We start from the raw sequence: 21,904 nt of genomic DNA, 5'->3' as shown, positions 1-21,904 counted from the left end.
TTCTTAGCGGTCACACTTGCTCCTTGTGTGAACTTTTATAAACACTATTAAATTTCACAACATTCTTTTGTGTATTCCCTGAGTATTATCATATACTCAGTTGGAATTTGGTACATGTTAATCACTTTATAAACCCACAGAAAACTCGCTGTTAACTGCTGATTGGTAATATTATTACATTGAAGTATGAGTCCCAATAAGTCTAACACCAGTCTAATGCCAGTAAAAAAAACAAGAATTTGCTCCTCTGACCTTTGTAAAAAGTCTTTTGAGATATGGCTTAAAATTCTCAAATTATACTATTTTATTCTTGGCCTTTCCTCTTGCTTGCAGGAGGCACAGACGTGGGGCATGTTAAAATCACCCCTCCAAAGACCACTGTCTAAAGAACAGCATAATAGAATTCCTTTTTTTGCCATTTACTATGTGTTCAGCCTGTTTTAAAAACAAACACCACATCCCTATGTTTACGCACATTTTTCATCTAGAGTTGTTTCTTTCTCAACAAGAAATCTACTTCCCCAAGGGGATTAACTATGCCATTCACTTTTTTTCAGCACACGACTCCCAGGCTGTAATGAAAATGTAGTAGAATCTATATTCCCACACCATTTTAGACCTCAAAATATATTCCAGAAACTGAGATTAGAATTGACAAGGAAGCATATTTATTGTTTGTTCTTCCTTCTATTCTTTAAGGACACAATTAGTTGCTTAGTACTACAGGCAAAACATCATTTTCAAATTTTCAATATCATACAAACTCGAGTACAATCATAAACCAAATGTCACTTTTGTCACAAAAGACAATGCTGGTGGAATTGTTTTCTCTCCATTCTTTCTCTCCTATAGACTATCAGGGACACTATTCATTTCATTCCAGTATGACATACAACAGAAAATAAACAGCTCTGTATCAAGACTCTCAAACCTCATAAATATTTTTCAATTCCTAGCCTGCCTTAGCCCCATCCAAACTGTTTCTAATTTATAAGCAGTTACCCCAAGTTGCAAGAAACCTATCCCAGAACTCAGGAATGTGTCAACAAATGTGAACGGATGTGTCACAACAACTTGGAAGATTGTGTCTTAGGAGGAGGGACAGGCATGATTGTGATATAGGGTTAATCAATGCCCCCATGTCCAGAGCGTCTCTACCAGAACGTTGCTTTCTCCTAACACTATACTCCCAGCATCTTGGAGAATGGTTGGGGAAGGGGCATAGAAGAGGGAGAGGATGCATGAATGGTTGGCAGGCAGATGAGGTGAGGACTGTATGTCTACAGGTAATTGGAGGTCTGACTCCAGTATGGTCCCTGCCTCCCTGGAAGTGGACCCTCTTCCTTTATCACCCACCTCCCTATACATTGTTTCAAACTACATTTGAGGAATGATGTAGGCACTTCCAAACTCACAACATGTGGGTTATACATCTTTAAACTGTCAGCACACTCACTGTTTCCTGTCCCCACTCCCTATTCTTGCCCCAACTATATAGTCCTGCCAGCCACTGCACTTGGCCTTAGATTGCAGCCGTTCCTGAGGGATTCTGACAGCCTTGCTTTGCTGAGTCTTATTATAGTCTAAGATCTACCCTCTGGAGAATCTATATGTTTTTAACTTCCTTCAATGTTTCTACTAGAAACACATCCTAACAGCCATGGTACTTCTTTATTCAAACTTCAAACCATAAAATAGGGTATTTACTGATTGCTAAGAAGCCCATAGAAAAATTCTATGTTTGATTATGTATGTTAGTAGGTTTCAACCATTACAAAGAGTGAATATTTTGAAAATTAGGATAAAAATGTTTATAAGACTACCAAATTTATCTAAGATTTTTATCTCCTAGGAATTGATAAACTTTTAAAATGTCATTCAAATGTGAAAGCCATAAAATATATTCCCAGGCATAAAAGGCCTCAGAATATTTGCCAAATAAAGGCCTAACTTTAAAAGTTTCTTGAATCAGCCCGCCAGCTGTGGCTCAGTGGATTGAGTGTCGTCCCATAGACCAAGAGGTCCTGGGTTCAATTCCCATTCAGGGCACATGCCTGGGTAGCATGCAGGAGGCAGCCAATCAATGAGTCTTTCTTATCTTTGATGTTTCTATCTCTCTCCCCCTCTCCCTTCCTCTCTGAAATCAATAAAAATATTTAAAATAATAGTAATAATAAATAAAAGTTTCTTGAATCAAAGACTCAAGTAAGAGAAAAAAATACAGTAGAGCCCTAACTGGTTTGGCTCAGTGGATAGAGGGTCGGCCTGCGGACTGAAAGGTCCCAGATTCAATTCCAGTCAAGGGCATGTTCCTTGGTTGTGGGAACATCCCTAGTAGGGGGTGTGCAGGAGGCAGCTGATCAATGTTTCTCTCTTATCGATGTTTCTAACTCTCTATCCCTCTCCCTTCCTCTCTGTAAAAAGTCAATAAAATATATTTAAAAAACAAACAAACAGTAGAATGAAGCAAGAAATATACAAAGGTAAAGTAATCAAATACTCTAAGTGTTGTTGCCATTTAAAAAAATTCATAAAAGACCATGGGTAAGAAATAAATTATAACCATAACATGCCAAAAATAAACAATTAGGTTGAAGAATTTGAAACTGATAAAACTGATGTTTTTGTAGGTTAAGAACTGTTGGACAATGGCAATTTCATGTGCATTATGTGAGTCAACTTCATATAAAAGACTTAAAAAAAACAAAAAACAGTAGTGCCTGGCAGACTTGGCTCAGTGGTCGAGCATTGACCTATGAACCAAGAGGTGGCGGTCAAGACATATGCCCCAGTTGCGGGCTCAATCCTCAGTGAAATCAATAAAAATATATAATTTTTAAAAAGCAATAGTAATAAAAGATTAGACAAGGAACTGTGCTCAAAGGTTCCTATATACATACATACATACATACATACATACATATGTATGTATGTGTATAGATGTATATAGACTCAATTTGCAAAGAAAAATGCTGCCATCAGGGTTTCCACTATATTTCAGGGTCCACAACTGCCTCCTTCCACAGACCAGGCCCTCAGCTGAGATGAAATCCTGAAGCTGCGTTATTTGACCCTCTCCCCACAAGGCGACTCATTGCCAAAGACTTGCTGCTAAGGGCAATCAAAGGTCAGCCCCTTTGTCCCAATGGAGGATAACTTTGCAATTTATACTCCAGACACCTCTCCCTGTGAATTAGGAGTCTTTGACCTTCCCAATTAGGACTCCTCCCTCCTTTACAGACCACACCCTCCATAAATCAGAAAAGCCTGAACTCCTGCCTCAGGCCCTGTCTCTAAGGGAACTGACCTAAGATACCATGCAGTGGGGAAGGGGCAGGGGCACCCGAGTGCTGTAAAACACAAGGAGCTCATTTTTCCTGAATGCCTCCATCTGCACAGGGGGCCAACAGATGGCAATTTATTTTCTCTATGCCTGTAAAACGCAACCATGGTCAATAAATTGTAAGGATCCAGCATGTTATGTTATAAGAGCTTTAAAACTCATCTTTCTCCCAGTATACTTTCCCCCCCTAAAAATATCATCCAGCCTGCTCCCTACCACACATCTCTTTACAATCAGCAAATGCTGAATTTTTAAAATGATTTTATTGAAGGTGTTACGATGAAAAATTTCAGCTAGATGACAACAAATGAAGGACAGATACATAAGCAATTGATTGCTCCCAGTTTCCTGGAAGAAATTTAAGTCAACTGTTTGTGATTAAATTAGCACATTTGGGAAATGATGGCTGGCAATTAGAGAACCCGAAACATGCCTGGTTTCAAATGCCAGCCCATCAAAGCATCTATTGGGTTGAAGTGTTCTATTTCCCTGTATTGGGAAACTTAATACGATTGATACTTCATTTCTCAGAACTGTTTCTTTTAATATACCTGCAAACTGGCATTCATTTTTTAATGTTAAATGTCCAATTAATTTGCATTTATCCATTTTGAACAGAATGTTCTTTATGAACATATTATACAAATTCATCCAATTTGAAAACAATTTGGCATAGGCAAATAGTGCCCTGTTCTTGTTTTCTGAAAAATCACTAAATGTTAAAAAAGCAATTTTGAATGTATAAAGCTTTTTCTCCTATTCCACCCACCTCGAAGGCTTTCTATTCTACCGCATCATAATAGTTATCCATTTCCCATTAACTCCAAAAGTTGCCAGAAAGTTTTAGAATTGAGAGCAAGGCAGTTTATCTCTGTGAAAATAGAAAACAAATCACCTTGGCTTATTCACACAGAAAGATTTCTAATTATGTAGACAAGAAACCAACAGACATTATTAATGAGGAGGATAAAAGAAGGTATCCCCTCCAAACTTCCAGGTGGCTTTTTTCAGTAAGTGGGGCTGCCTCAGTAAATTTTTCAGAGTATTAGATGGAGAGTGGTTCTCTTAGCTTTTGCGACTGTGGCAGTCAAAAGAAGGTTGGAGCCTGGGGTGAAATGTGAAAAGCATTTTGGTCCTTGAGAAACCCAGGCTCTGCCTACACCTCACACAATGCCCTGGGGGGAGGGGGTCACTTTGTATCTTTAGTGCTCGGGTTCCTCATCTGCAGATCTCATCTCCAGACCTCAGGGAGCTGGTGCTGCTGTTTGACCAGATCCATGGTCGGCAAACTGCGGCTCTCGAGCCACATGTGGCTCTTTGGCCCCTTGTGTGGCTCTTCCGCAAAATACCACGTGCAGGCGCGCACATACAGTGCAATTGAAACTTCATGGCCCATGTGCAGAAGTCGGTATTTTGTGGAAGAACCACACTCAAGGGGCCAAAGAGCCGCATGTGGCTCACGAGCCCCAGTTTGCCAAGGCGCAGTTTGCCGACCACTGGACCAGATGAAAGCCTATAATCCTAGGATGGTGATGTGGAGAGAGTGGTGATGCCATTTCATGGCTAGATTATTTTTTCTTTGGTGGGAGGTGGAGTATCTTAAGGAAAATTAGTGTAGTATCAGCTTTTATATTAGTTTTGTATGATCTTTTACAAATTATTGATACTTGCTGAGCCTTGGTTTCTTCATATGTAAAATAAAGGGGATAAAATCTATTTTATGATTATTTTGAAATTTAAATAAAATACTGTCTGTAAAGTAAGTGGCATGTTTTCTACTTTTTCTAAATATTAATTTCTTCCTGACAAAATCCAGTGACCTCCTCACTTCACCCCGTGCTTCTTCTCACAAATGACAATAACCCATTATGCCCAGAGATACAGACGTTGTCTGGCAGTCTTACTTAAAACTGTACTTCCTGATTTCACTTGCTTCTCTAATACACCGGCCTCCTTGCGTTTCCTCAAGCCTGCTCTGTTCTTTGTCTTGCTCACCTGGAAACCTGCCCCAATGCTGTTCCTTCTAACTGAAATGCTTAGCCTGTCCCCTACCTTTGCTTCTTTTCAGTTCTTCATGAAGTCTTTCCTGATTCATCAGACTAGATCAGGATGCCTGTTATAGGCACTCATCACTACCTGATCGTCTTCCACATGGCAGTTGTCACAATTAAGTGGTGAATTTTTGCTTATTTGTTTCATTCCCATTTTTCCCAAATACAGAATAAATCTCTAGCAAAGGCCCCTTATGTTTTAATGTCCTTGCTTTCTAGGGCATGCTCAGCACAGACACGGTGCTTTGTAAATAATGGATACTCAATAAATCTTTATGAAATGAATAAATGATAGTGTTATGTCAATTTCCTGACTCTAGGGTTCCTATACTTAATGTTGGAATAAAAATGTTGCAAAGTCTATGTTCTTTGTTATTGGTAGGGAATTAGACAAGGTTTTTATAACCTTGAACCAAATCACTTAATATTTATTTTCTCATTTTATGAAATGAAAAATTATAACCTGCTTATCTCAAAGGGGTGTTGTTTTCTTTATTCTTCAAATATATTTGAAAAATATCCTTCACATGTTTAGATATAAATAAATATAGATTTAATTAAAAAAACAAATTTTATTTCAAAGTGCCCTCAGCCTTTGAACAGTAGGTGAGAGTTAGAACTACTTCAGATTTTCTAGCTACCTCATAATCACCTTAAATTCTTTTGATCTCTGTTAAAATATCAGAAGAAGCCTTAAAAAAATTCCTTTCAGAGGAGTGACTAAAAAATTTAACACATGTTGGAAATATGCCTATACTATGACTATTTTAATTCATTTATTGGATTCCTCTAGCTTCACAAAGTCATTCTCTAACTATGAAATGATAATAACAATTAAAATATTCTCAATAATGGTAAACTTTACAAATAGATTAAATTTAAAAATAAATAAGTAGGAGAAAAAATGGAGGCAGATGGGAAGGGTGTTGGGGAGATGGGAGGAAAAGTTGAAGGGATTAAGAAGTACAAATTGGTTGTTATAAAATTGTCATGGGGATGTAAAGTACAAAACAGGGAGTATAGTAAGTAATATTATAATAACTATGTAAGGTGTCAGATGGGTTCGTGATTTATTGGGATGATCACTTAGTTATATAATATCTAATCCAGCCGTGGGCAAACTACGGCCCTCGGGCCGGATCCGGCCCGTTTGAAATGAATAAAACTAAAAAAAAAAAAAGACCGTACCCTTTTATGTAATGATGTTTACTTTGAATTTATATTAGTTCACACAAACACTCCATCCATGCTTTTGTTCCGGCCCTCCGGTCCAGTTTAAGAACCCATTGTGGCCCTCGAGTCAAAAAGTTTGCCCACCCCTGAATCATTGGGGTATATACCTGAAACTAACATAATAATGTATGTCAACTATAATTTAAAATTAAAAATGATAAAAATGAAAAAAAATGGAGAAAAGTAATGTGAATGAGAAAAGTCACCACTTATAGGGTGAAATATTCAATAAGTTTACAGGAAGGGTGCTCATGATATAGGAAGCAGGCTAAAGCCAGTTTAGAAAGAGACCCGGCTCTCTCACCCATCCTACATAGAGAAAGTTCTTTTCTTTCTTCTCTCTCCTGTCTCATTCACACAGTGCCACACTACCATGAAACCTCAGCAGCAGTTCCACAGCCAGTGTGCCGACACCCTAACACCCTATGATGTGAAAATAAGGGACAATAGGGCACAACTGCCACAAAGAGTTGACTGTCTATTACCATTGTTTTTCTCTCATATTCTTAAACCATGTTTTTCTCATTCATAATACATTTTGCTCAGTAGGTTCCCTCGCTATTCCAACAGAAGCCCCACCCTTGGTTTATTATAAGTGAAGTGATCCTTTACATAGAAAAGATAAATAATGGATAGAATTGGAGTGGAAATACCTCCATTTTGCTCACTCTTTGCTCACTTTTTTTTTTATCACAGACAAGTTATATTTTCTCTTTATTGTTAATATATAATCTCAAGAGCAGCTGCTTGCAAAAGAGATTAATGAAAACTCATCAGTAAATATTCTGTTAGCATATCACAAAGATGAAATACATTTCAGGTAAAATGATTTCTCTTTTTTAGCAATAACATAATTCTGACATAAAGGATTGTTACATTTTAACATCTCTTTTTATGAAAAAAGGCACTTTAATCTCTTAAAAAGTAAATCATAAGAAAGTACATGTTAGTAGCTGTGGTATTTTTTTTTAATGACTTAGTGCACTGGAAAAATAGTATGTACCTGCTGATTCAGGAAGTCCATAGATACTGGATGTATAAAATTCAGCCCAGCCCTAGCTGGTTTGGCTCAGTGGACAGAGTGTCAACCTGCGGACTAAAGGGTCCCTGGTTCAATTCCAGTCAAGAGCACATTCCCGGGCTGCAGGCTCGGGCCCCAATAGAGGGCATGGGGGAGGCAGCCAATCAATGATTCTCTCTCATCACTGATGTTTCTCTCTCTCTCTCCCTTTCCCTTCCTCTCTGAAATCAATTAAAATATTTTTTTTAAAAAACCAACTCAGCCCAACTGTAAATGTTACAAGCACATGGGGACAATATTGATTAAGAACTCAACCTAACATTTTATAACCTTACTCTAATAAAAAAAAAATTTTGTGACCTAAGTTAATATGTATATTATTTCACAATTGTACTTCCTTTTAGTTATTAGGGGGTCTTATGGGGGGGTGACAAACACAATTATAATCAAGCACTTATAATCATGTCAGTATAAACAGTTTTCCTTTATGAAGTTATTTTTTATATTACAGTTCATTTCTCATGCTGAATCATTAGAGAATTCAGAAAACAAAAGTGGAAAAGTGTGCTATCATAGAGAAGCATAGGATTTTTTATGAGGTAAAAACTTTAAGATCACCCAGTTCAGTGGAAGTCCTGAGTTTAGAAGTTTTAAATGAATCTTAGAAACAGACATTTTTCTAAAGCTCTTTACATAATTTCGATGTAATCAGCCCAGTTTAGATTCTAGATTAAGAGTTTTGGAACCAAACCATAATAAACTATTATAGATGAGGGAAAAGAAACCCACAAAAAAAGAGTGAAGTGTGTGATGCACAGCATTTATGTAAATTTAATTATAGGCACACAAAATAGCACAAGTTTGAAAGAAAATATACAAACAAAAAATACATTGGTATAGTTAACAATGCGGAACAAAGCAGAGTAAGTAATGAGAATGAAAGGGAATACACATGTGAAGAAATTGGAAGCTTTTAAAGGAATGAAAAGGCATTTTAGATGAAAGTAATGTCCTTGTAGTCAGGTTGATGGATTGTTCCTTCATTCCAGCACCAAAATTCTACAAATAATAGCTGGCATGCTGAAAACTATATGAAACTGGGTACTTAAGTCAGAGCATGAAAGTTTTACCTGCACATGCCGCTCAATGCTGGTTACAGTCAATCCTATGACACTCTATTTTTATTGCTATTTTACAGGTTTACATGTAAAGAAGCTAAAGCAAGAGTTTGAATTATTTTTCCAAATATAGAATTAAAATTTTCATTTATTCAACAAAATTAATTTAGCAAGTGATATCTTATTACAGATAGAGTCTGCAGATGAACTTTTAATTGCATTTTACTGTAGGTAGAATAAGTATAGGTATACTTACTGATCAAACCAGGATATTTCTACATGAGAAGGGCCACTAAAAATAACTGAAATCATATAGTTATAAAAATATTGATAGATTGATTGAAATGGTTTGTTACATTGGTAGACCTATACTAGTAAAATATATCTTTTCATAAAAACTATTATTTTTTAAAATATATTTTTATTGATTTCAGAGAGGAAGGAAGAGGAATAGAGTGATAGAAACATTAATTATGCGAGAGAATCACTGACTGGCTGCCTTCTGCACACTAGTATTAACTATTATTAAAAATCAAATTTTAAAAATAAGAAAACACATATTTTGGTATACGTTTTAAAACTGGCTCAGCCATATCAGGACACATGGTGGTCCTCCATAGGAAAATACATTTTCCTCTCTCTGTGAGAGACCTTGAAGTGTTGCCCTGACCTCTAGCCATAATGATAGCAGCCTGGGGCGGCAAGAAGTGGGAGTGCGAGGAGTGGTCAGGGCTGGGAGGGATGCTGGGCAGGAAGAATAGAGGTAGAAGATGAATACCCTCTCATGCTCTGAAGTGAAAGCTATAGTGAAAGAAGTGAAGTAAAATGACTGCACAGTCACCAACTAGGCCCCGAATACTATAATTTTTGAAAACGGAGAGAAGATGTTCTCAGAATAACTGTGTATTTTCTCCTGGGGTTTCAAAGCTGTCGCTCTATCTATAAAGAGTCTATTCTTTCCTATAAAACCTCTTAAGCTTTCCCTGTAAATAGAGCCTTTATGAGTATGAAACCCCAGCCTTTCTCTTGCCAACAGATCAGAAAAGTCATCTAGATTGTGAGGGCTTAGTGCTCACTCCTTCCAGTTCTATTCAGGGACTGACCATGTGTTGTCTTTGTTGGTGCAAATTTAGAGAGACTCAGGGGAGACAAGGATAGGAGATAACTTCCTGTCTACATGGCCTGTAGTTGTGCTCAATAAAAGAAAGAAAATATGCTCAATAACAGTTGGGATAAGAAAAGAGAAAAAAGTAAACAAAACTGAGTACTTAATTTGGGATGTGAAAGTAGGCCAGAAAAATTAGAATTTGAGGTTGACTTAAAAAGACAGGGGTAGCTTAGATATGACAGAAGATAGGAGAAATGAGGCAGAGGACACAGAAAAGAATAAAAGTTAGAGAAAGCAATAAACTTTATACTCTGTCCATTCTATGTATGTTAGGTTTCTCACCTGAGGGCAAGAAAGTAGTTAAGCCTCTCAAGGCAATGTATTAGTGCTGCCTAGGAAGAGAAATCTTTTTAAATGAACTGAGTTCTCAGAAGTAGAGGGTGGATTCCTCGAAGCTAGGCCTTTATCTAGACATAAACGAATGTGTTGTGCATGGTACTTTATGAGCTTTGAAATTAAAAAATTTTAAATGCATTGCAAAATGGAGGGGAAATTGGCAAAATGACTATGGGTGAGACATGACTTTAAAATAGTAATCCCACATACCTAGACACACATTTCCTTTCTACGCTAATGTTTCAGTAATTACATGTAGCCCATTGCATAATACATCAAAAATACAGGAAGTTATCTTGAGTTTTGATAGACAAAGTTTTGATTTGCAGGATCCTCGACTTCAAATTTAGCCTCTGTCCCTGCTTCTTTTTGCCTGTGGACTCTTTCTGGGGACTAATACCCACCTCCCTTAGGAACAGCCCTCAACTGATAACTGGCAGGATTACCCTCCCCCTACCTCAGATCACCTAAATCTGGGCTGTGTGTCCTACACTGTCTCCCAGAGTGCCCCAGTAAACTCAAGTTCAGGTTATGTATAGTAGTCACCTGCTTGATGACACACCCTTTATTAGATGTCTTCTCAGTTTCCCACTCCCCTAATTGGTATTTCCTGGAACTACTTCCCAAATTAACTACCAATATATGAATCCTCCTCTTAGGAAACCCACACTAAGATACAATGGATTCTCATTATCCTCCAGTAGTTATGTTCTCTAAAGTCATTGCAAACACAGAATTAGAAAATATTGAACCATTGCTCCAAGGGGAAATACAGGATTGTGTTCCTACAAGTCTAATAATATTTTCATCAAATGATCAAACATAACCTTGTTTTATATGTGTTTCTTTTCAAAGACACCTTGAGTTTTGATTTATTAACACTGAACTCACAGCCAACAGCCATCTAACTCATGCCTAAAGGAAGCTTACCAGAGATGTGTATTTTCTCTCTTAGTCACATCACAGCTTTCTTGCACTTAGAAAACACTAGACAGCACTTTAGCACTCTGCTTTGTCACCATTTTAAACAAGTACAAACATCAAAACACATAGTGCTAAATAGACTATGAAAAGGATCATTGTTTATAGCATGAAAGCTAAAACAAGAAAGCAGGGCATCACCTTGTTCAACCTCAACAGGGAATATGTCCACAAATGACCACAAAAATGCAACAAATATTGATTTGAGGATCACAAATAAATTTTAGCAAGTAGGCAAATTCACAAATGAACTCTTGTGGAGTTTCCTACAGGAAAGGAAAGAGGCACTGGAGAGTAGAGAAGGATATATAGCGTGTCCAAACTGATGGTTCTAAGATAGCCTCACAAAGTTTACTTGATCCCAGTATGCAGGTAGCAATGCTTTCCCATGCATGGTATAGGGGCTCAGAAATAGCTAACATAGAGTCAATGAAGGCACGCCCTGCATCTGAAGAAAGAAGAATGCAGCAATGTATTACTATATGACTAGAGGCCCTGTGCACAAAATTCATGCATAGGGGGTGGGGAGGAGTCCCCTCATCCCAGCCTGCATCCTCTCTAATCCGGGACCCCTTGGGGGATGTCCAATCCTGGGGATTGGGCCTAAACCGGCAGTCGGACATCCCTCTCACAATCTGGGACCACTGGCTCCTAACTGTCACCTGCCTGCCTGCCTGATAGCCCCATGCTCCCCCCCCCCGCCAGCCTGATCACCCCTAACTGCATCTGCCTGCTGGCCTGGTTGCCCCTAACTTCCCCCCCTGACGGCCTGGTTGCCCCATGCAACCTGCTGTTCGGTCGTTACTGTTACTGTGATGGCGTCCCGGACAAGTTGCACAATCCTCTATTATTAGTATAGATTATCACACCAGACAGGACTAAGGACACCCCAGTGGATACCAGAGTCCACAAATAGCATAAAAAGATCAGATCCTCCTGCCTTCACATTCCCACCCCACCTATGCTCCCACGCCAAGGCACTCCATAAGCTTGTTGGAAATTGGATACAGCCCTCAAAGGGGGAGATTCTCAATTGATTGAAATTGTACTCAATGCACTGAAAACCCCTTAAGTTGACTCAGGTTTAGTTTCTGCTTAAAATAGAAATAATCCTAAATATTGAAGCATCTTGTGTTCTTACTGAAGAAATTGGGTCATTTTAGGATTTAACACATATTTACTGCTATACCCATAAAGTGAAAAATACCACATCAGTATGTTACATCCTAGATAGACACTAAGATAATCACAACAGATAAATATGAGATAACCTATAATATGCATGGATACCTTGGCACAGGTAAGGATTATAGAAATTGAAAGGAGAAAAATACTACTCTGAATGTTAACACATGAGAAAACCACAGGGGAGGAAGGATAATTTGATTATGTAATAAAGCACAAGAATGGATGGTTTGCATAAATAAGGAGAAAAAGCAGGAAGGTATTTTACATGTGGAGAATGCAAGAGTAGGTTGAACAGTAACAAATCCCTAAAGCGTACCTGGAGGGAAATAAGTGGATTGGTTTAAGTAAAGTAGAATGCTAATAAAGAATAGTGAGAGAATACAACATGACAGGCTTAACAAAAGAATCCATTGAACTTGGTGAATGACTCCCTATGGGGAAAAAGCATGAAAAGCATAATAGATGAATCAAGTTTTGAAGTTGGAGAGTGAAAATTGTGGTGCCAATAACAGTAGTAGGGAAACTAGAGCAGAACTAGTTTGAGGCAAAATAAACAGTGAGTTTGAGGTGACAGTGTGACATCCCAGAAGAAATGACAAACAAGCAGTTGAAGTTATAAAGTAGGATATTAGAGGAGAAGCAGAATTGGAAATGTATATTTGATAAATATCAGTACTAAGATTAATCATGGTAGCCTGTGAGTGGGTGACTGAAGTGATGTATTGAGAGAGAAGAGGTGGGGGAGGAAAAGTTTCCACAAAGAAAACAAAGAAGGAGCAGTCTGGGAGTAGAAACATACCTATTATCCCAGGAGAAGAGCAAGAAGAAAAATTCAAGAGTTTATGATCCACTGTGTCAATTGCTACATGGGATAAAAGTTAGATAGAGGACTGAAGCAATTCAGCTGAGTTTGGTGACAAGCAATTTATGCTTGAGAGAGCAATTTTAGGAAAGTGGTTGAGGTGAAAGAAAGAATGTTTTCAAGAATGGGTTCAAGAGTATATGGAGGGGAATGGAGATAATGGCCATTGATCATTCTGAGAGAAAGAAATCTTGAAATTACTAGGTTTGCAGCATCATCAAGGAAAATGATGGGGAAGTGTTTCATTTTGTTTTCTTTTTTAAGGTTTCTGCACACAAAGAAGAGGGTTCCAATGGAAAAAGATCAAATGGAGATTTAAGAAAATGATGGGGATGACACTGGGAAGGCTTATTCATAACAAGATCTAAATCATATGGTTCTTGTTTTGTCCCAGACACTGTTCTCAGTGATTTGCACATATTAGTACACTTTAACCTCCTAATAGTCTAATAAGATAGATACTATTATCATCCTCATTTTATTGATCAATAAATAGAGGTACAGGGAGGCTAAATAACTTACCCAATATCACCATCTGGTGGGAGTGAGGTCAATAAATGAATGCAGACATACAGACATCATGCTCTCATTCACTGGGCTAAAGATTAAAGAGTAATGCCTCCCTTTATGAGACTGGAGAAAAGAGAGGATATACTGGCTTATTCTAAGATGAAAAGGTAAGTACCTGAGCATAAATGGTATGACATCATATGATAGAGCTCTATCTTGAAAGTAGGAGAAGAGGGTAGGGATTAGAGTAAGGATTTAGGAAACATGGAGCCTGATGAAGATTTAAATGAGAGAAGCGCACACTACAGACTCAACAAGAGAATAAAATCTGTTTAACACTTTCTGTAGACCCAGTTGAGGAGGGACCATCAAAAATAGTTAAGCCAAATTCATTGTGGCTCTCCTGGGGGAATGGTGGGAAGATTAGAATTTGGAGACAAGCCTAGCTGGTAAAGCTGTAAAGTTAGGCCTATGAATGACATTATGGTACTGGAGAAAAGTTAATTTAGATGCAAGATTATGTTTTATAATGGCAGGCAAGAACTTATTTCAAGTAATAAAGATAAGTCTTGATAACTTAGTATGCTCTTGGACAATATTTATAACACAGGTTGGTAAAAATAGATATCAAATTGGGTAATCTATATTATAAAAACCCAGTGGCCCTAAGGCCATAACGACCAAAGACCAGTGCGGGTGGGCAGGGCTGCGTGCATTGGTGGGCGGGGTTGCGCGATTTTGCGCTGGGCTTCTAGTTTATATATATTTAATAGGAACAATTGAAGTATAAGACTAAGCAATTTAATCTTCCATCAAGAAATATTATCTTATTATATTATTATTATTTCAGATATAAATGTTTCTTTATTCAATATCAATAAATCTCAGACTCTGAAAGACAAATTTTATTATGAAGATTGTGTAGACTGACTATAATTGTAAAACCTCAAATGATTTTTCTCATATTGTTTTTCACAGTCTGACCAAGCACAGGCTAACATATGGATTAAATATGGTCTTTATCCTTGCTGAATAGCTCCAGAAAACACCACCAAAATATTTTTTAAAAGAACTATTTAATGCAATCAATGCATATAAAATATAATTATAACCCAATCATAGATGGCAACTTAAAGAAAATGGTATGTTATTAGTAGAATTATCAACTCTATTTAATAGCTAAATGCATTTCATAGATGTTAGTAAGCATTAAATCTGAAAGAATTTTAAATAACATACAATCATTAAAAATAATATATTTTCTCTGAAATACTTTTTTCTACATCGAGTTGGAAACAAATAAAGCTCATAAAAATGTCATTCTGAACTTTGCCCAAAAATATTTTGTTTGTGGAAAATGATTATTTAGAATGTTTAATTCAGGGTTCATCATTCAGTTGTGATAGATGCTATTAAATATAAACAGCACATTTTTCCTCATATAGTTGTGTTTACTTTTTAGATAATTCTCTGTGTTTAAACTGGGCTTATGAACTTTTTTTTTTTAACAATTCAGGGCCCAAGTAATATTGTTCCACTGCATTCTGGAATATATGGCCTTGACTGCTTTTTAAGTATAGAGGTATATTCCTAAGTTATAGAGAATTTGCCAAATAAATGCTTTTAAACAAGATTTTGAATTTTTTAAAAAACATGTAATTGCAGGGTGATTTTGACAAGTCAATTCTTTCAGGAAATGTTCAGGCTCTGAGAGTTTGTACGTGCGAGGATGACCTTCCAGTAATGCACAAAAGAGCAAAGGGCACTTATATGTAAGCCTGTGTGGTATTGGCCCCTTGCTTCTAATAGAATCTTTATGATTGTGTTCCAAAGCCACTATAAGTATTTTGCTTGTTTTTAAAATATATGTGCATAGTTTTAGGTGCTGAACACCTCATTATTGTTTATATCCCCTCAGTACAAAGTATGAGGCAGTTAGACACATTTTACAGATACCTGCTGAAATTCTAAAGTATTTCTTTGCCCATTGAGTGCAAGTGTAAGTGCTTCCTCCTCAAGGCATTGTAAATTAAAGAAGCTTTTTAAGAACATTAAACTAAGATCAGAAGATAAATTAATAATAGGATATCCTCAAGGCATTGTAAATTAAAGAAGCTTTTTAAGAATAAACTAAGATCAGAAGATAAATTAATAATGGGATATTGTAAGGTTTTAGAAAATTTCTTGGGATTTCCACCCTAGGTTAGAACAGGAAACAACAAGGAATGCAAATAAGGAAATGACTTTGAAAGGAAAAACAAATATTGAATAATTTCCCAAGGTTAATTACAATCTTTTTGTAAGGACATGTGCCTTAATATAAATATTTAATACTCTTAATATATTTAAATATTCTTAATATATGTTTCCTCCACACTTAAGTTTTAAAGTTAAGCACAAAGAAGGTTCACAGCACAGAATAGTTCCCATTTCAGCGGGGGATTCTCACCTTGTTATATGCGTTGTGACTAAACAGGGTGTGGGAATTCTCCTGTTCGTCAGACAGTGAGAAGGAGGACAAATGACTGAAGGGTCCTGGGGTAAGACAGTCAGCATGTGAGAGGGTCTGTGGATGCAGCAGGGACTTAGCAGGAGGATAGAGTCTAGTCTGATACAAAGGATGGAGAGAAACAGGCTTGTGAGGGACTGTCACATCCTGAGAAGAAGAAAGGCATAAAGAGTATGTTAGTGGACAGAAGTCAAACTCACTTGGAATTAAGTCTAAATATTATAGATGCTATGTCAGAATTTCTTACTAGTAAGAAGAAACCCTCATACTCAGGTCCCTTACAAGGCATCTGCTTCCATAGTGTATTGTTGTCTCCTTCAATAATTCCTGTCTATCTCCCACCCCTAGCCACTTCTACAGAACTCAACACATGCCTTCAGCATCTCCTAAAGTATGCCAAGTTTGTAATCTTTGAAAGTACTGAGAGGGGAGATGTTTAAGGCAGAAGAGAGCTTGTCCCAAAAGGGGTAGATGGGATTAGAAAGCATTTGCTGAAGATGTAGGCAACAGTGGAAATTAATTTAAAGGTGCTTGCGATTGGTTCGGGAAGAAATTGGGGGAAAAAGGGAAGAGCACTGCAGAGGATATTAATGTGTGATCAGGGGCAAAAATACTGGTTTAATTCATGGTACAGTAAGTTGTTGAGGTGGGCTGAGTATGAACGAGGGATTAGGCAGAGGTGAGTCTAGAATGAATGAATGAGGTCTTTAATTCCAAGCAATGTGTTGTTATGGAGAGAAAGTGAAGTTAGAGCAAACAGATGAGTTCAGCTGTACAGAGGAAAGTTAATGAGGTCTAACTTGAGTGGTTCTTTAACCAGGAAAAGGGACTAATGCAAATGACTTTGAGGAAATAGGAATTACCAGATGAGGCCATGGATTACATGAAAGGAGCAAGGAAACCATGGGTGGGAAGTCTTGAACCTACAAATTAAAGTTACAAAGAGGGTCTCTCTAATACCTATAAAAGAGAAGGGCTACATTTTTAAAAATATATTTTATTGATTTTACAGAGAGGAAGGGAGAGAGAGATAGAGAGTTAGAAACATCGATCAGCTGCCTTCTGCACACCTCCCACTGGGGATGCGCCCACAACCAAGGTACATGCCCTTGACCGGAACCGAACCTGGGACCTTTCAGTCCGCAGGCCGACGCTCTATCCACTGAGCCAAACCAGTTACAGCAAGAGAAGGGCTACTTTTTTGCAGATATATAAGTTCCTCTTATATTTCAAGCTGAATCCATTTTGCCAAAACCATGTATTGTTAAACCATTGAACCATTGACTGGTTTTCTAAAATTTATGCTGAATGTGTTGGCTGTATCAATAGATGTACCCTCCTACCACCCCCCCTTTTTATATATTTTTTATTGATTTTAGAGAGGAAGGGAGAGGGAGAGAGAGATAGAAAAACCAATGATGGGAGAGAATCATTGATCAGCTGCCGCCTGCCACTGGGGATCAAGCCCGCAACCCTGGCATGTGCCCTGACTGGGAATAAAACAGTGACCTCCTGGTTCATGTGTCAATGCTAAACCACTGAATCACGCTGGCCAGGATCCTACCCCCCTTTTTAAAGCAACTGATTCAAAACTTACTTTGCAAACTAAACTTTCAGAAAATTTAAACTAAACTCTCAGAAAATTTAAACATTATAATTCTAATGTATTTGTTTGTAGAATTAAGGGATTTAAACCCTCTGTACCTTGAAACGGTGACTGTGTTTTATTTTTATTAGGTTCTTTTATGCTCAAGTGTTTATTTTACATATTTGAGAAAATACAAATAATTTCACACATACACATGAAAAGCATACATTATTATAAAAAAAAGATAGCACCCTATGTACAATAGCCTGTATTTTATTTGTTTGGATTTTTTTCCATTTAACAGCTTTGGAATACTTCTATGTCAGAACATGAAAGCTTTAGATTTCCTACTGAGACACATTACTGAGTTATCAAACTGATTATAATTGTCATTCCGTTGATTCTCTCAGAAGCTCGAGTTAAATCAACTAAAGTATTAAATCACATACCTTAGTAATAAATTTACCTCCTCTTTGCCAGTTCTTATATTTTTTATTCCTTTCTTTTGTATAATTCTGTTGGCTCATACCTCTAATATTATAAAACAATAGTCATGTTAGTGTGCAACATTAACAGACTACTGATAGTTTTGCCCATTAAAGATGGCTTTTAGATTGAAAGATGTTCTAATGTTGTTTTCATTTCTCAATCAGCTATTCCATTATTCAATCAACAACTAATTACATTTCTTAACCAGTGCGAAAAGTGATTAATATGAAAACTGAATAGCAAGCACAAGCCTAGCTGTGTAAGAGAAAGGCAGCATCTTGAGGTGAAGGTGCCTACAAAATGATGAGCTGAACAGAGTCTCTGGTTTATATTCTGGCTTCAGCTTTTCTTGCAGAGTTTAAGAACCCATTCTGAAAATGTCAGGAGACAAGCCTGTCGTGATCCATGGAGGGCCGAGGGTGTCCTATATGGGGGAGTCTGACAGGGTTGAAGTTGAACCAATTAGGAGGAGCTGTGCTGTTGTGGTGAGTTGTGCTGTTGTTGTTTTTTTCTTGTAAGCTTGCTGTAGCCAACCTCCATCTCTTCGGAGTCAGTCAAACCTGAACACATCTATCTATAGGTAAGGTCAGACAGTGTCAGCTACTCCAGGTAGCTGGGCAGAGAGGAAAACAGAATTTTATCCACACTTGGAAAAGCTAAAGAGAGCTATGAATCTTGGCCAGGCTCGTTTGAGTTCTATCTGGTTGACTCTACAGGACAAAAGTGAAAGGATCCTTGGTAGCGACAGCCTCAACATGGACATCCTGTTCCAATATGTGCTAGTTGTCTTCTACGCTTTGTGTAAGTTCCTATCCTGTGATTCTCTTTTTTAAAATACTTTTATTAATTTTAGAGAAAGAGGGCAAGAGAGAAGCATTGATTGATTGCCTCCCACACACACCCCCACTGGGGAATCGAACTGGAGACCTTTTGGTGCACAGGACAATGCCTAACCAACTGAGCCACACCAGCCAGGGAATCCTATTCTCTTTACCAAAATCCTGGGAACTTTCTTTTCCTATCTCCTGTGTTCACTCTCCTCTTTCCAGGGTCCCCTATCTTTCTTTTTCTTGGTTTCTCTCATATATACTGGGCCCTAAAGGAGCTTCCTGGGGGAAATGGAGCATTAGAAGTAAAACTTTTACATTTTGCAGGTTAAAATTTTTCTTCTGCCCTTACTTTTAAGTTTTTGGATATAGAATTCTAAGCAATATTATTTCCTTCAGAACTTTGAAAGCATTGCTACACTGGAACAGTGTTACTATCCTGTTACTATTTTATTCATTTGTTTTTAAAAAATTTTATATAGATGATTTCTACAGCTTTTCTGTTTTCCAGTTATCTTTTGTCATTTCTAATAAGATCCTTTGTTTTCCTTTTCTCATGCACAGAAAATTTTATTTTTAAAATAACAAAATATTTGCTATTATTTGCTCTGCTAAATATTTGTTTACTTTTATTCTTTTATTTATTTATTTAGCATACTTAGGTTCATAAATATTCTTCCAATGACTGTTTTAACTGTATCTCATAAGTTCTAATAAATAATAATTATATTTTATTTTCCAGGTAGAAATTTATTTTGAATTTCCTCTTTAATCAAATAGTTTGATCTACTTTAGATGATTATTTTCCACATAGTTATCATAAATTGAAAAAATGACAAAGTATTTTATCACTAATTTATTTTATTCTCATCCTATCTCTTACTTTTGCCTTATGAGTGTTGATGTTAAAATAGTCAACCAATCATATTTTCCCTGTAAAGTTTATCCTCTAGCACAGGGGTCCTCAAACTTTTTAAACAGGTGGCCAGTTCACTGTCCCTCAGACCGTTGGAGGGCCAGACTATAGTTTAAAAAAAAAACTATGAACAAATTCCTATGCACACTGCACATATCTTATTTTGAAGTAAAAAAACAAAACGGGAACAAATACAATATTTGTATTTGCATGTGGCCCGCAGGCCGTAGTTTGAGGACCCCTGCTCTAACACATAAGGGGGTCTTATTTGTCTTGCTTAAGAAATGTTTGACCTGAATTCAGCTGCTCATTATGAAGACTATAACCTCTCCTTTCCTTTTGTTTGTAGTATCTGAAATACTTTGTCATCTTCAACTGTCCCCAGTCACTTTGTGTTTTGTTTTGTTTTTTTATATAATTTTATTTATTTCAGAAAGGAAGGGAGAGGGAGAAAGAGATAGGAACATCAACAATGAATGAGAATCACTGATCGGCTGCCTCCTGCACACCCCACACTGGGGATCAAACCTGCAACCTGGGCATGTGCCCTCACCAGGAATTGAACCATGACCTCCTGATTCATAGGTCGATGCTCAACCACGGAGCCATGCCAGCTGGGCCCCAATCACTTTGTTTTAACAGTTTGAACTTAAAGATCGATTCTGTTTGTTATGTATTCTGGGAGATTCCCTGCCCCTGCTCATTTTTCTTGTCTTTATCTCCATAGTAACTAAATCTTTCTTGAACGACCTGTTTTTGCAAGAGATTCACATGTGGAAGGACAACTGCTGGGATTGTCTTTGTGTTTCAAAGATACAGGATTTGGGTTGTGAGTTTATTTAGACTTTATTTTTCCTCAAATAATGAAACTCAGCTATAAGGTACTTTACAGAACAATCTGTCTGTGTCCAGAATGCCTCAGAGAAAGAGAAAGCCTCCTATAAGTAAGAATCCTGTGTGATTCAAGGTATATCCTCATTTCCTCTGCTTCTCAGAGCAACATCAAGTCCGGCATCTCCTTTGCCAACATACACATCCATGCAAAGACAAGGGATTTGGAGGTGTGAGTATTAAGGCATATCCCACATGTTCAGGAAGAGTGTTTGCTGGCTGCGCTCTGCAGTCACTGTATCCTCCCTCCACTGGTTCCAAAATGCACATTTGCTCATTCTCTTCACTGGCTTTAGCAGACCTTTAGCTGTCAACAATTTTTATTTGTTTGTTGTTTGTTGTTAGTTTGTTTTAAATCCTCATTCGAGTATATTTTTTCCACTGATTTTCAGATAGAGTGGATGGGGAATCAAACCTGCAGCCCTTTGGTCCATGGGCCAATCCTCTAACTACTGAGCCAGACTAGCCAGAGCATGTTTATATTTTAATAGGAGATTGTGGTTTTATTTATCTTTCTTTTTGCTTTTGAATATCAAGATGATAAAATGTAATTCATTGCTTACTTCACACCTGTCATATTCCAACCAGGAACCTCATCTGTATTTTTGAAAAACAAATATTCATAATGTATTTTGAAGTTTGTCACTTTTTAAAATACTTTGCCTTGAGATAACTTCAGAACATCTGAATGATCCAAACATTTATATATGTGTGTGTATATATATATATGATACAACTATATATATATATCTTCATTCCTATATATCTATTCCTATATATAAGAATCTTTACTATATATATAATTATACATAAATGTCTACATCTTCCTTGTCATCATAGCTTATCTGTGGATGTTGATATAACTGCACCCTG

The 21,904-nt window shown here is 37.2% G+C and overlaps 1 protein-coding gene across 4 annotated transcripts in view; it reads right to left on the bottom strand.

The window, feature by feature from the left end:
• MLIP (muscular LMNA-interacting protein) overlaps positions 1 to 21,904 on the bottom strand; it is a 243,626-nt gene that overhangs the window by 9,697 nt on the left and 212,025 nt on the right. For all 4 annotated transcript variants that reach the window (XM_014537286.1, XM_014537287.1, XM_005863289.2 and 1 more), the window contains one exon: positions 16,261 to 16,467. In XM_014537286.1, coding sequence (XP_014392772.1) covers positions 16,261 to 16,467 — 207 coding nt within the window. The remainder of the gene's footprint in view (positions 1 to 16,260; positions 16,468 to 21,904) is intronic.

Source organism: Myotis brandtii, unplaced genomic scaffold, assembly GCF_000412655.1.
Source record: "Myotis brandtii unplaced genomic scaffold, ASM41265v1 scaffold176, whole genome shotgun sequence".
Classification (NCBI taxonomy): Eukaryota; Metazoa; Chordata; class Mammalia; order Chiroptera; family Vespertilionidae; genus Myotis; species Myotis brandtii.
The sequence above is the reverse complement of the archived record's forward strand: the minus strand, read 5'-3'. Positions and strand labels throughout refer to the sequence as shown.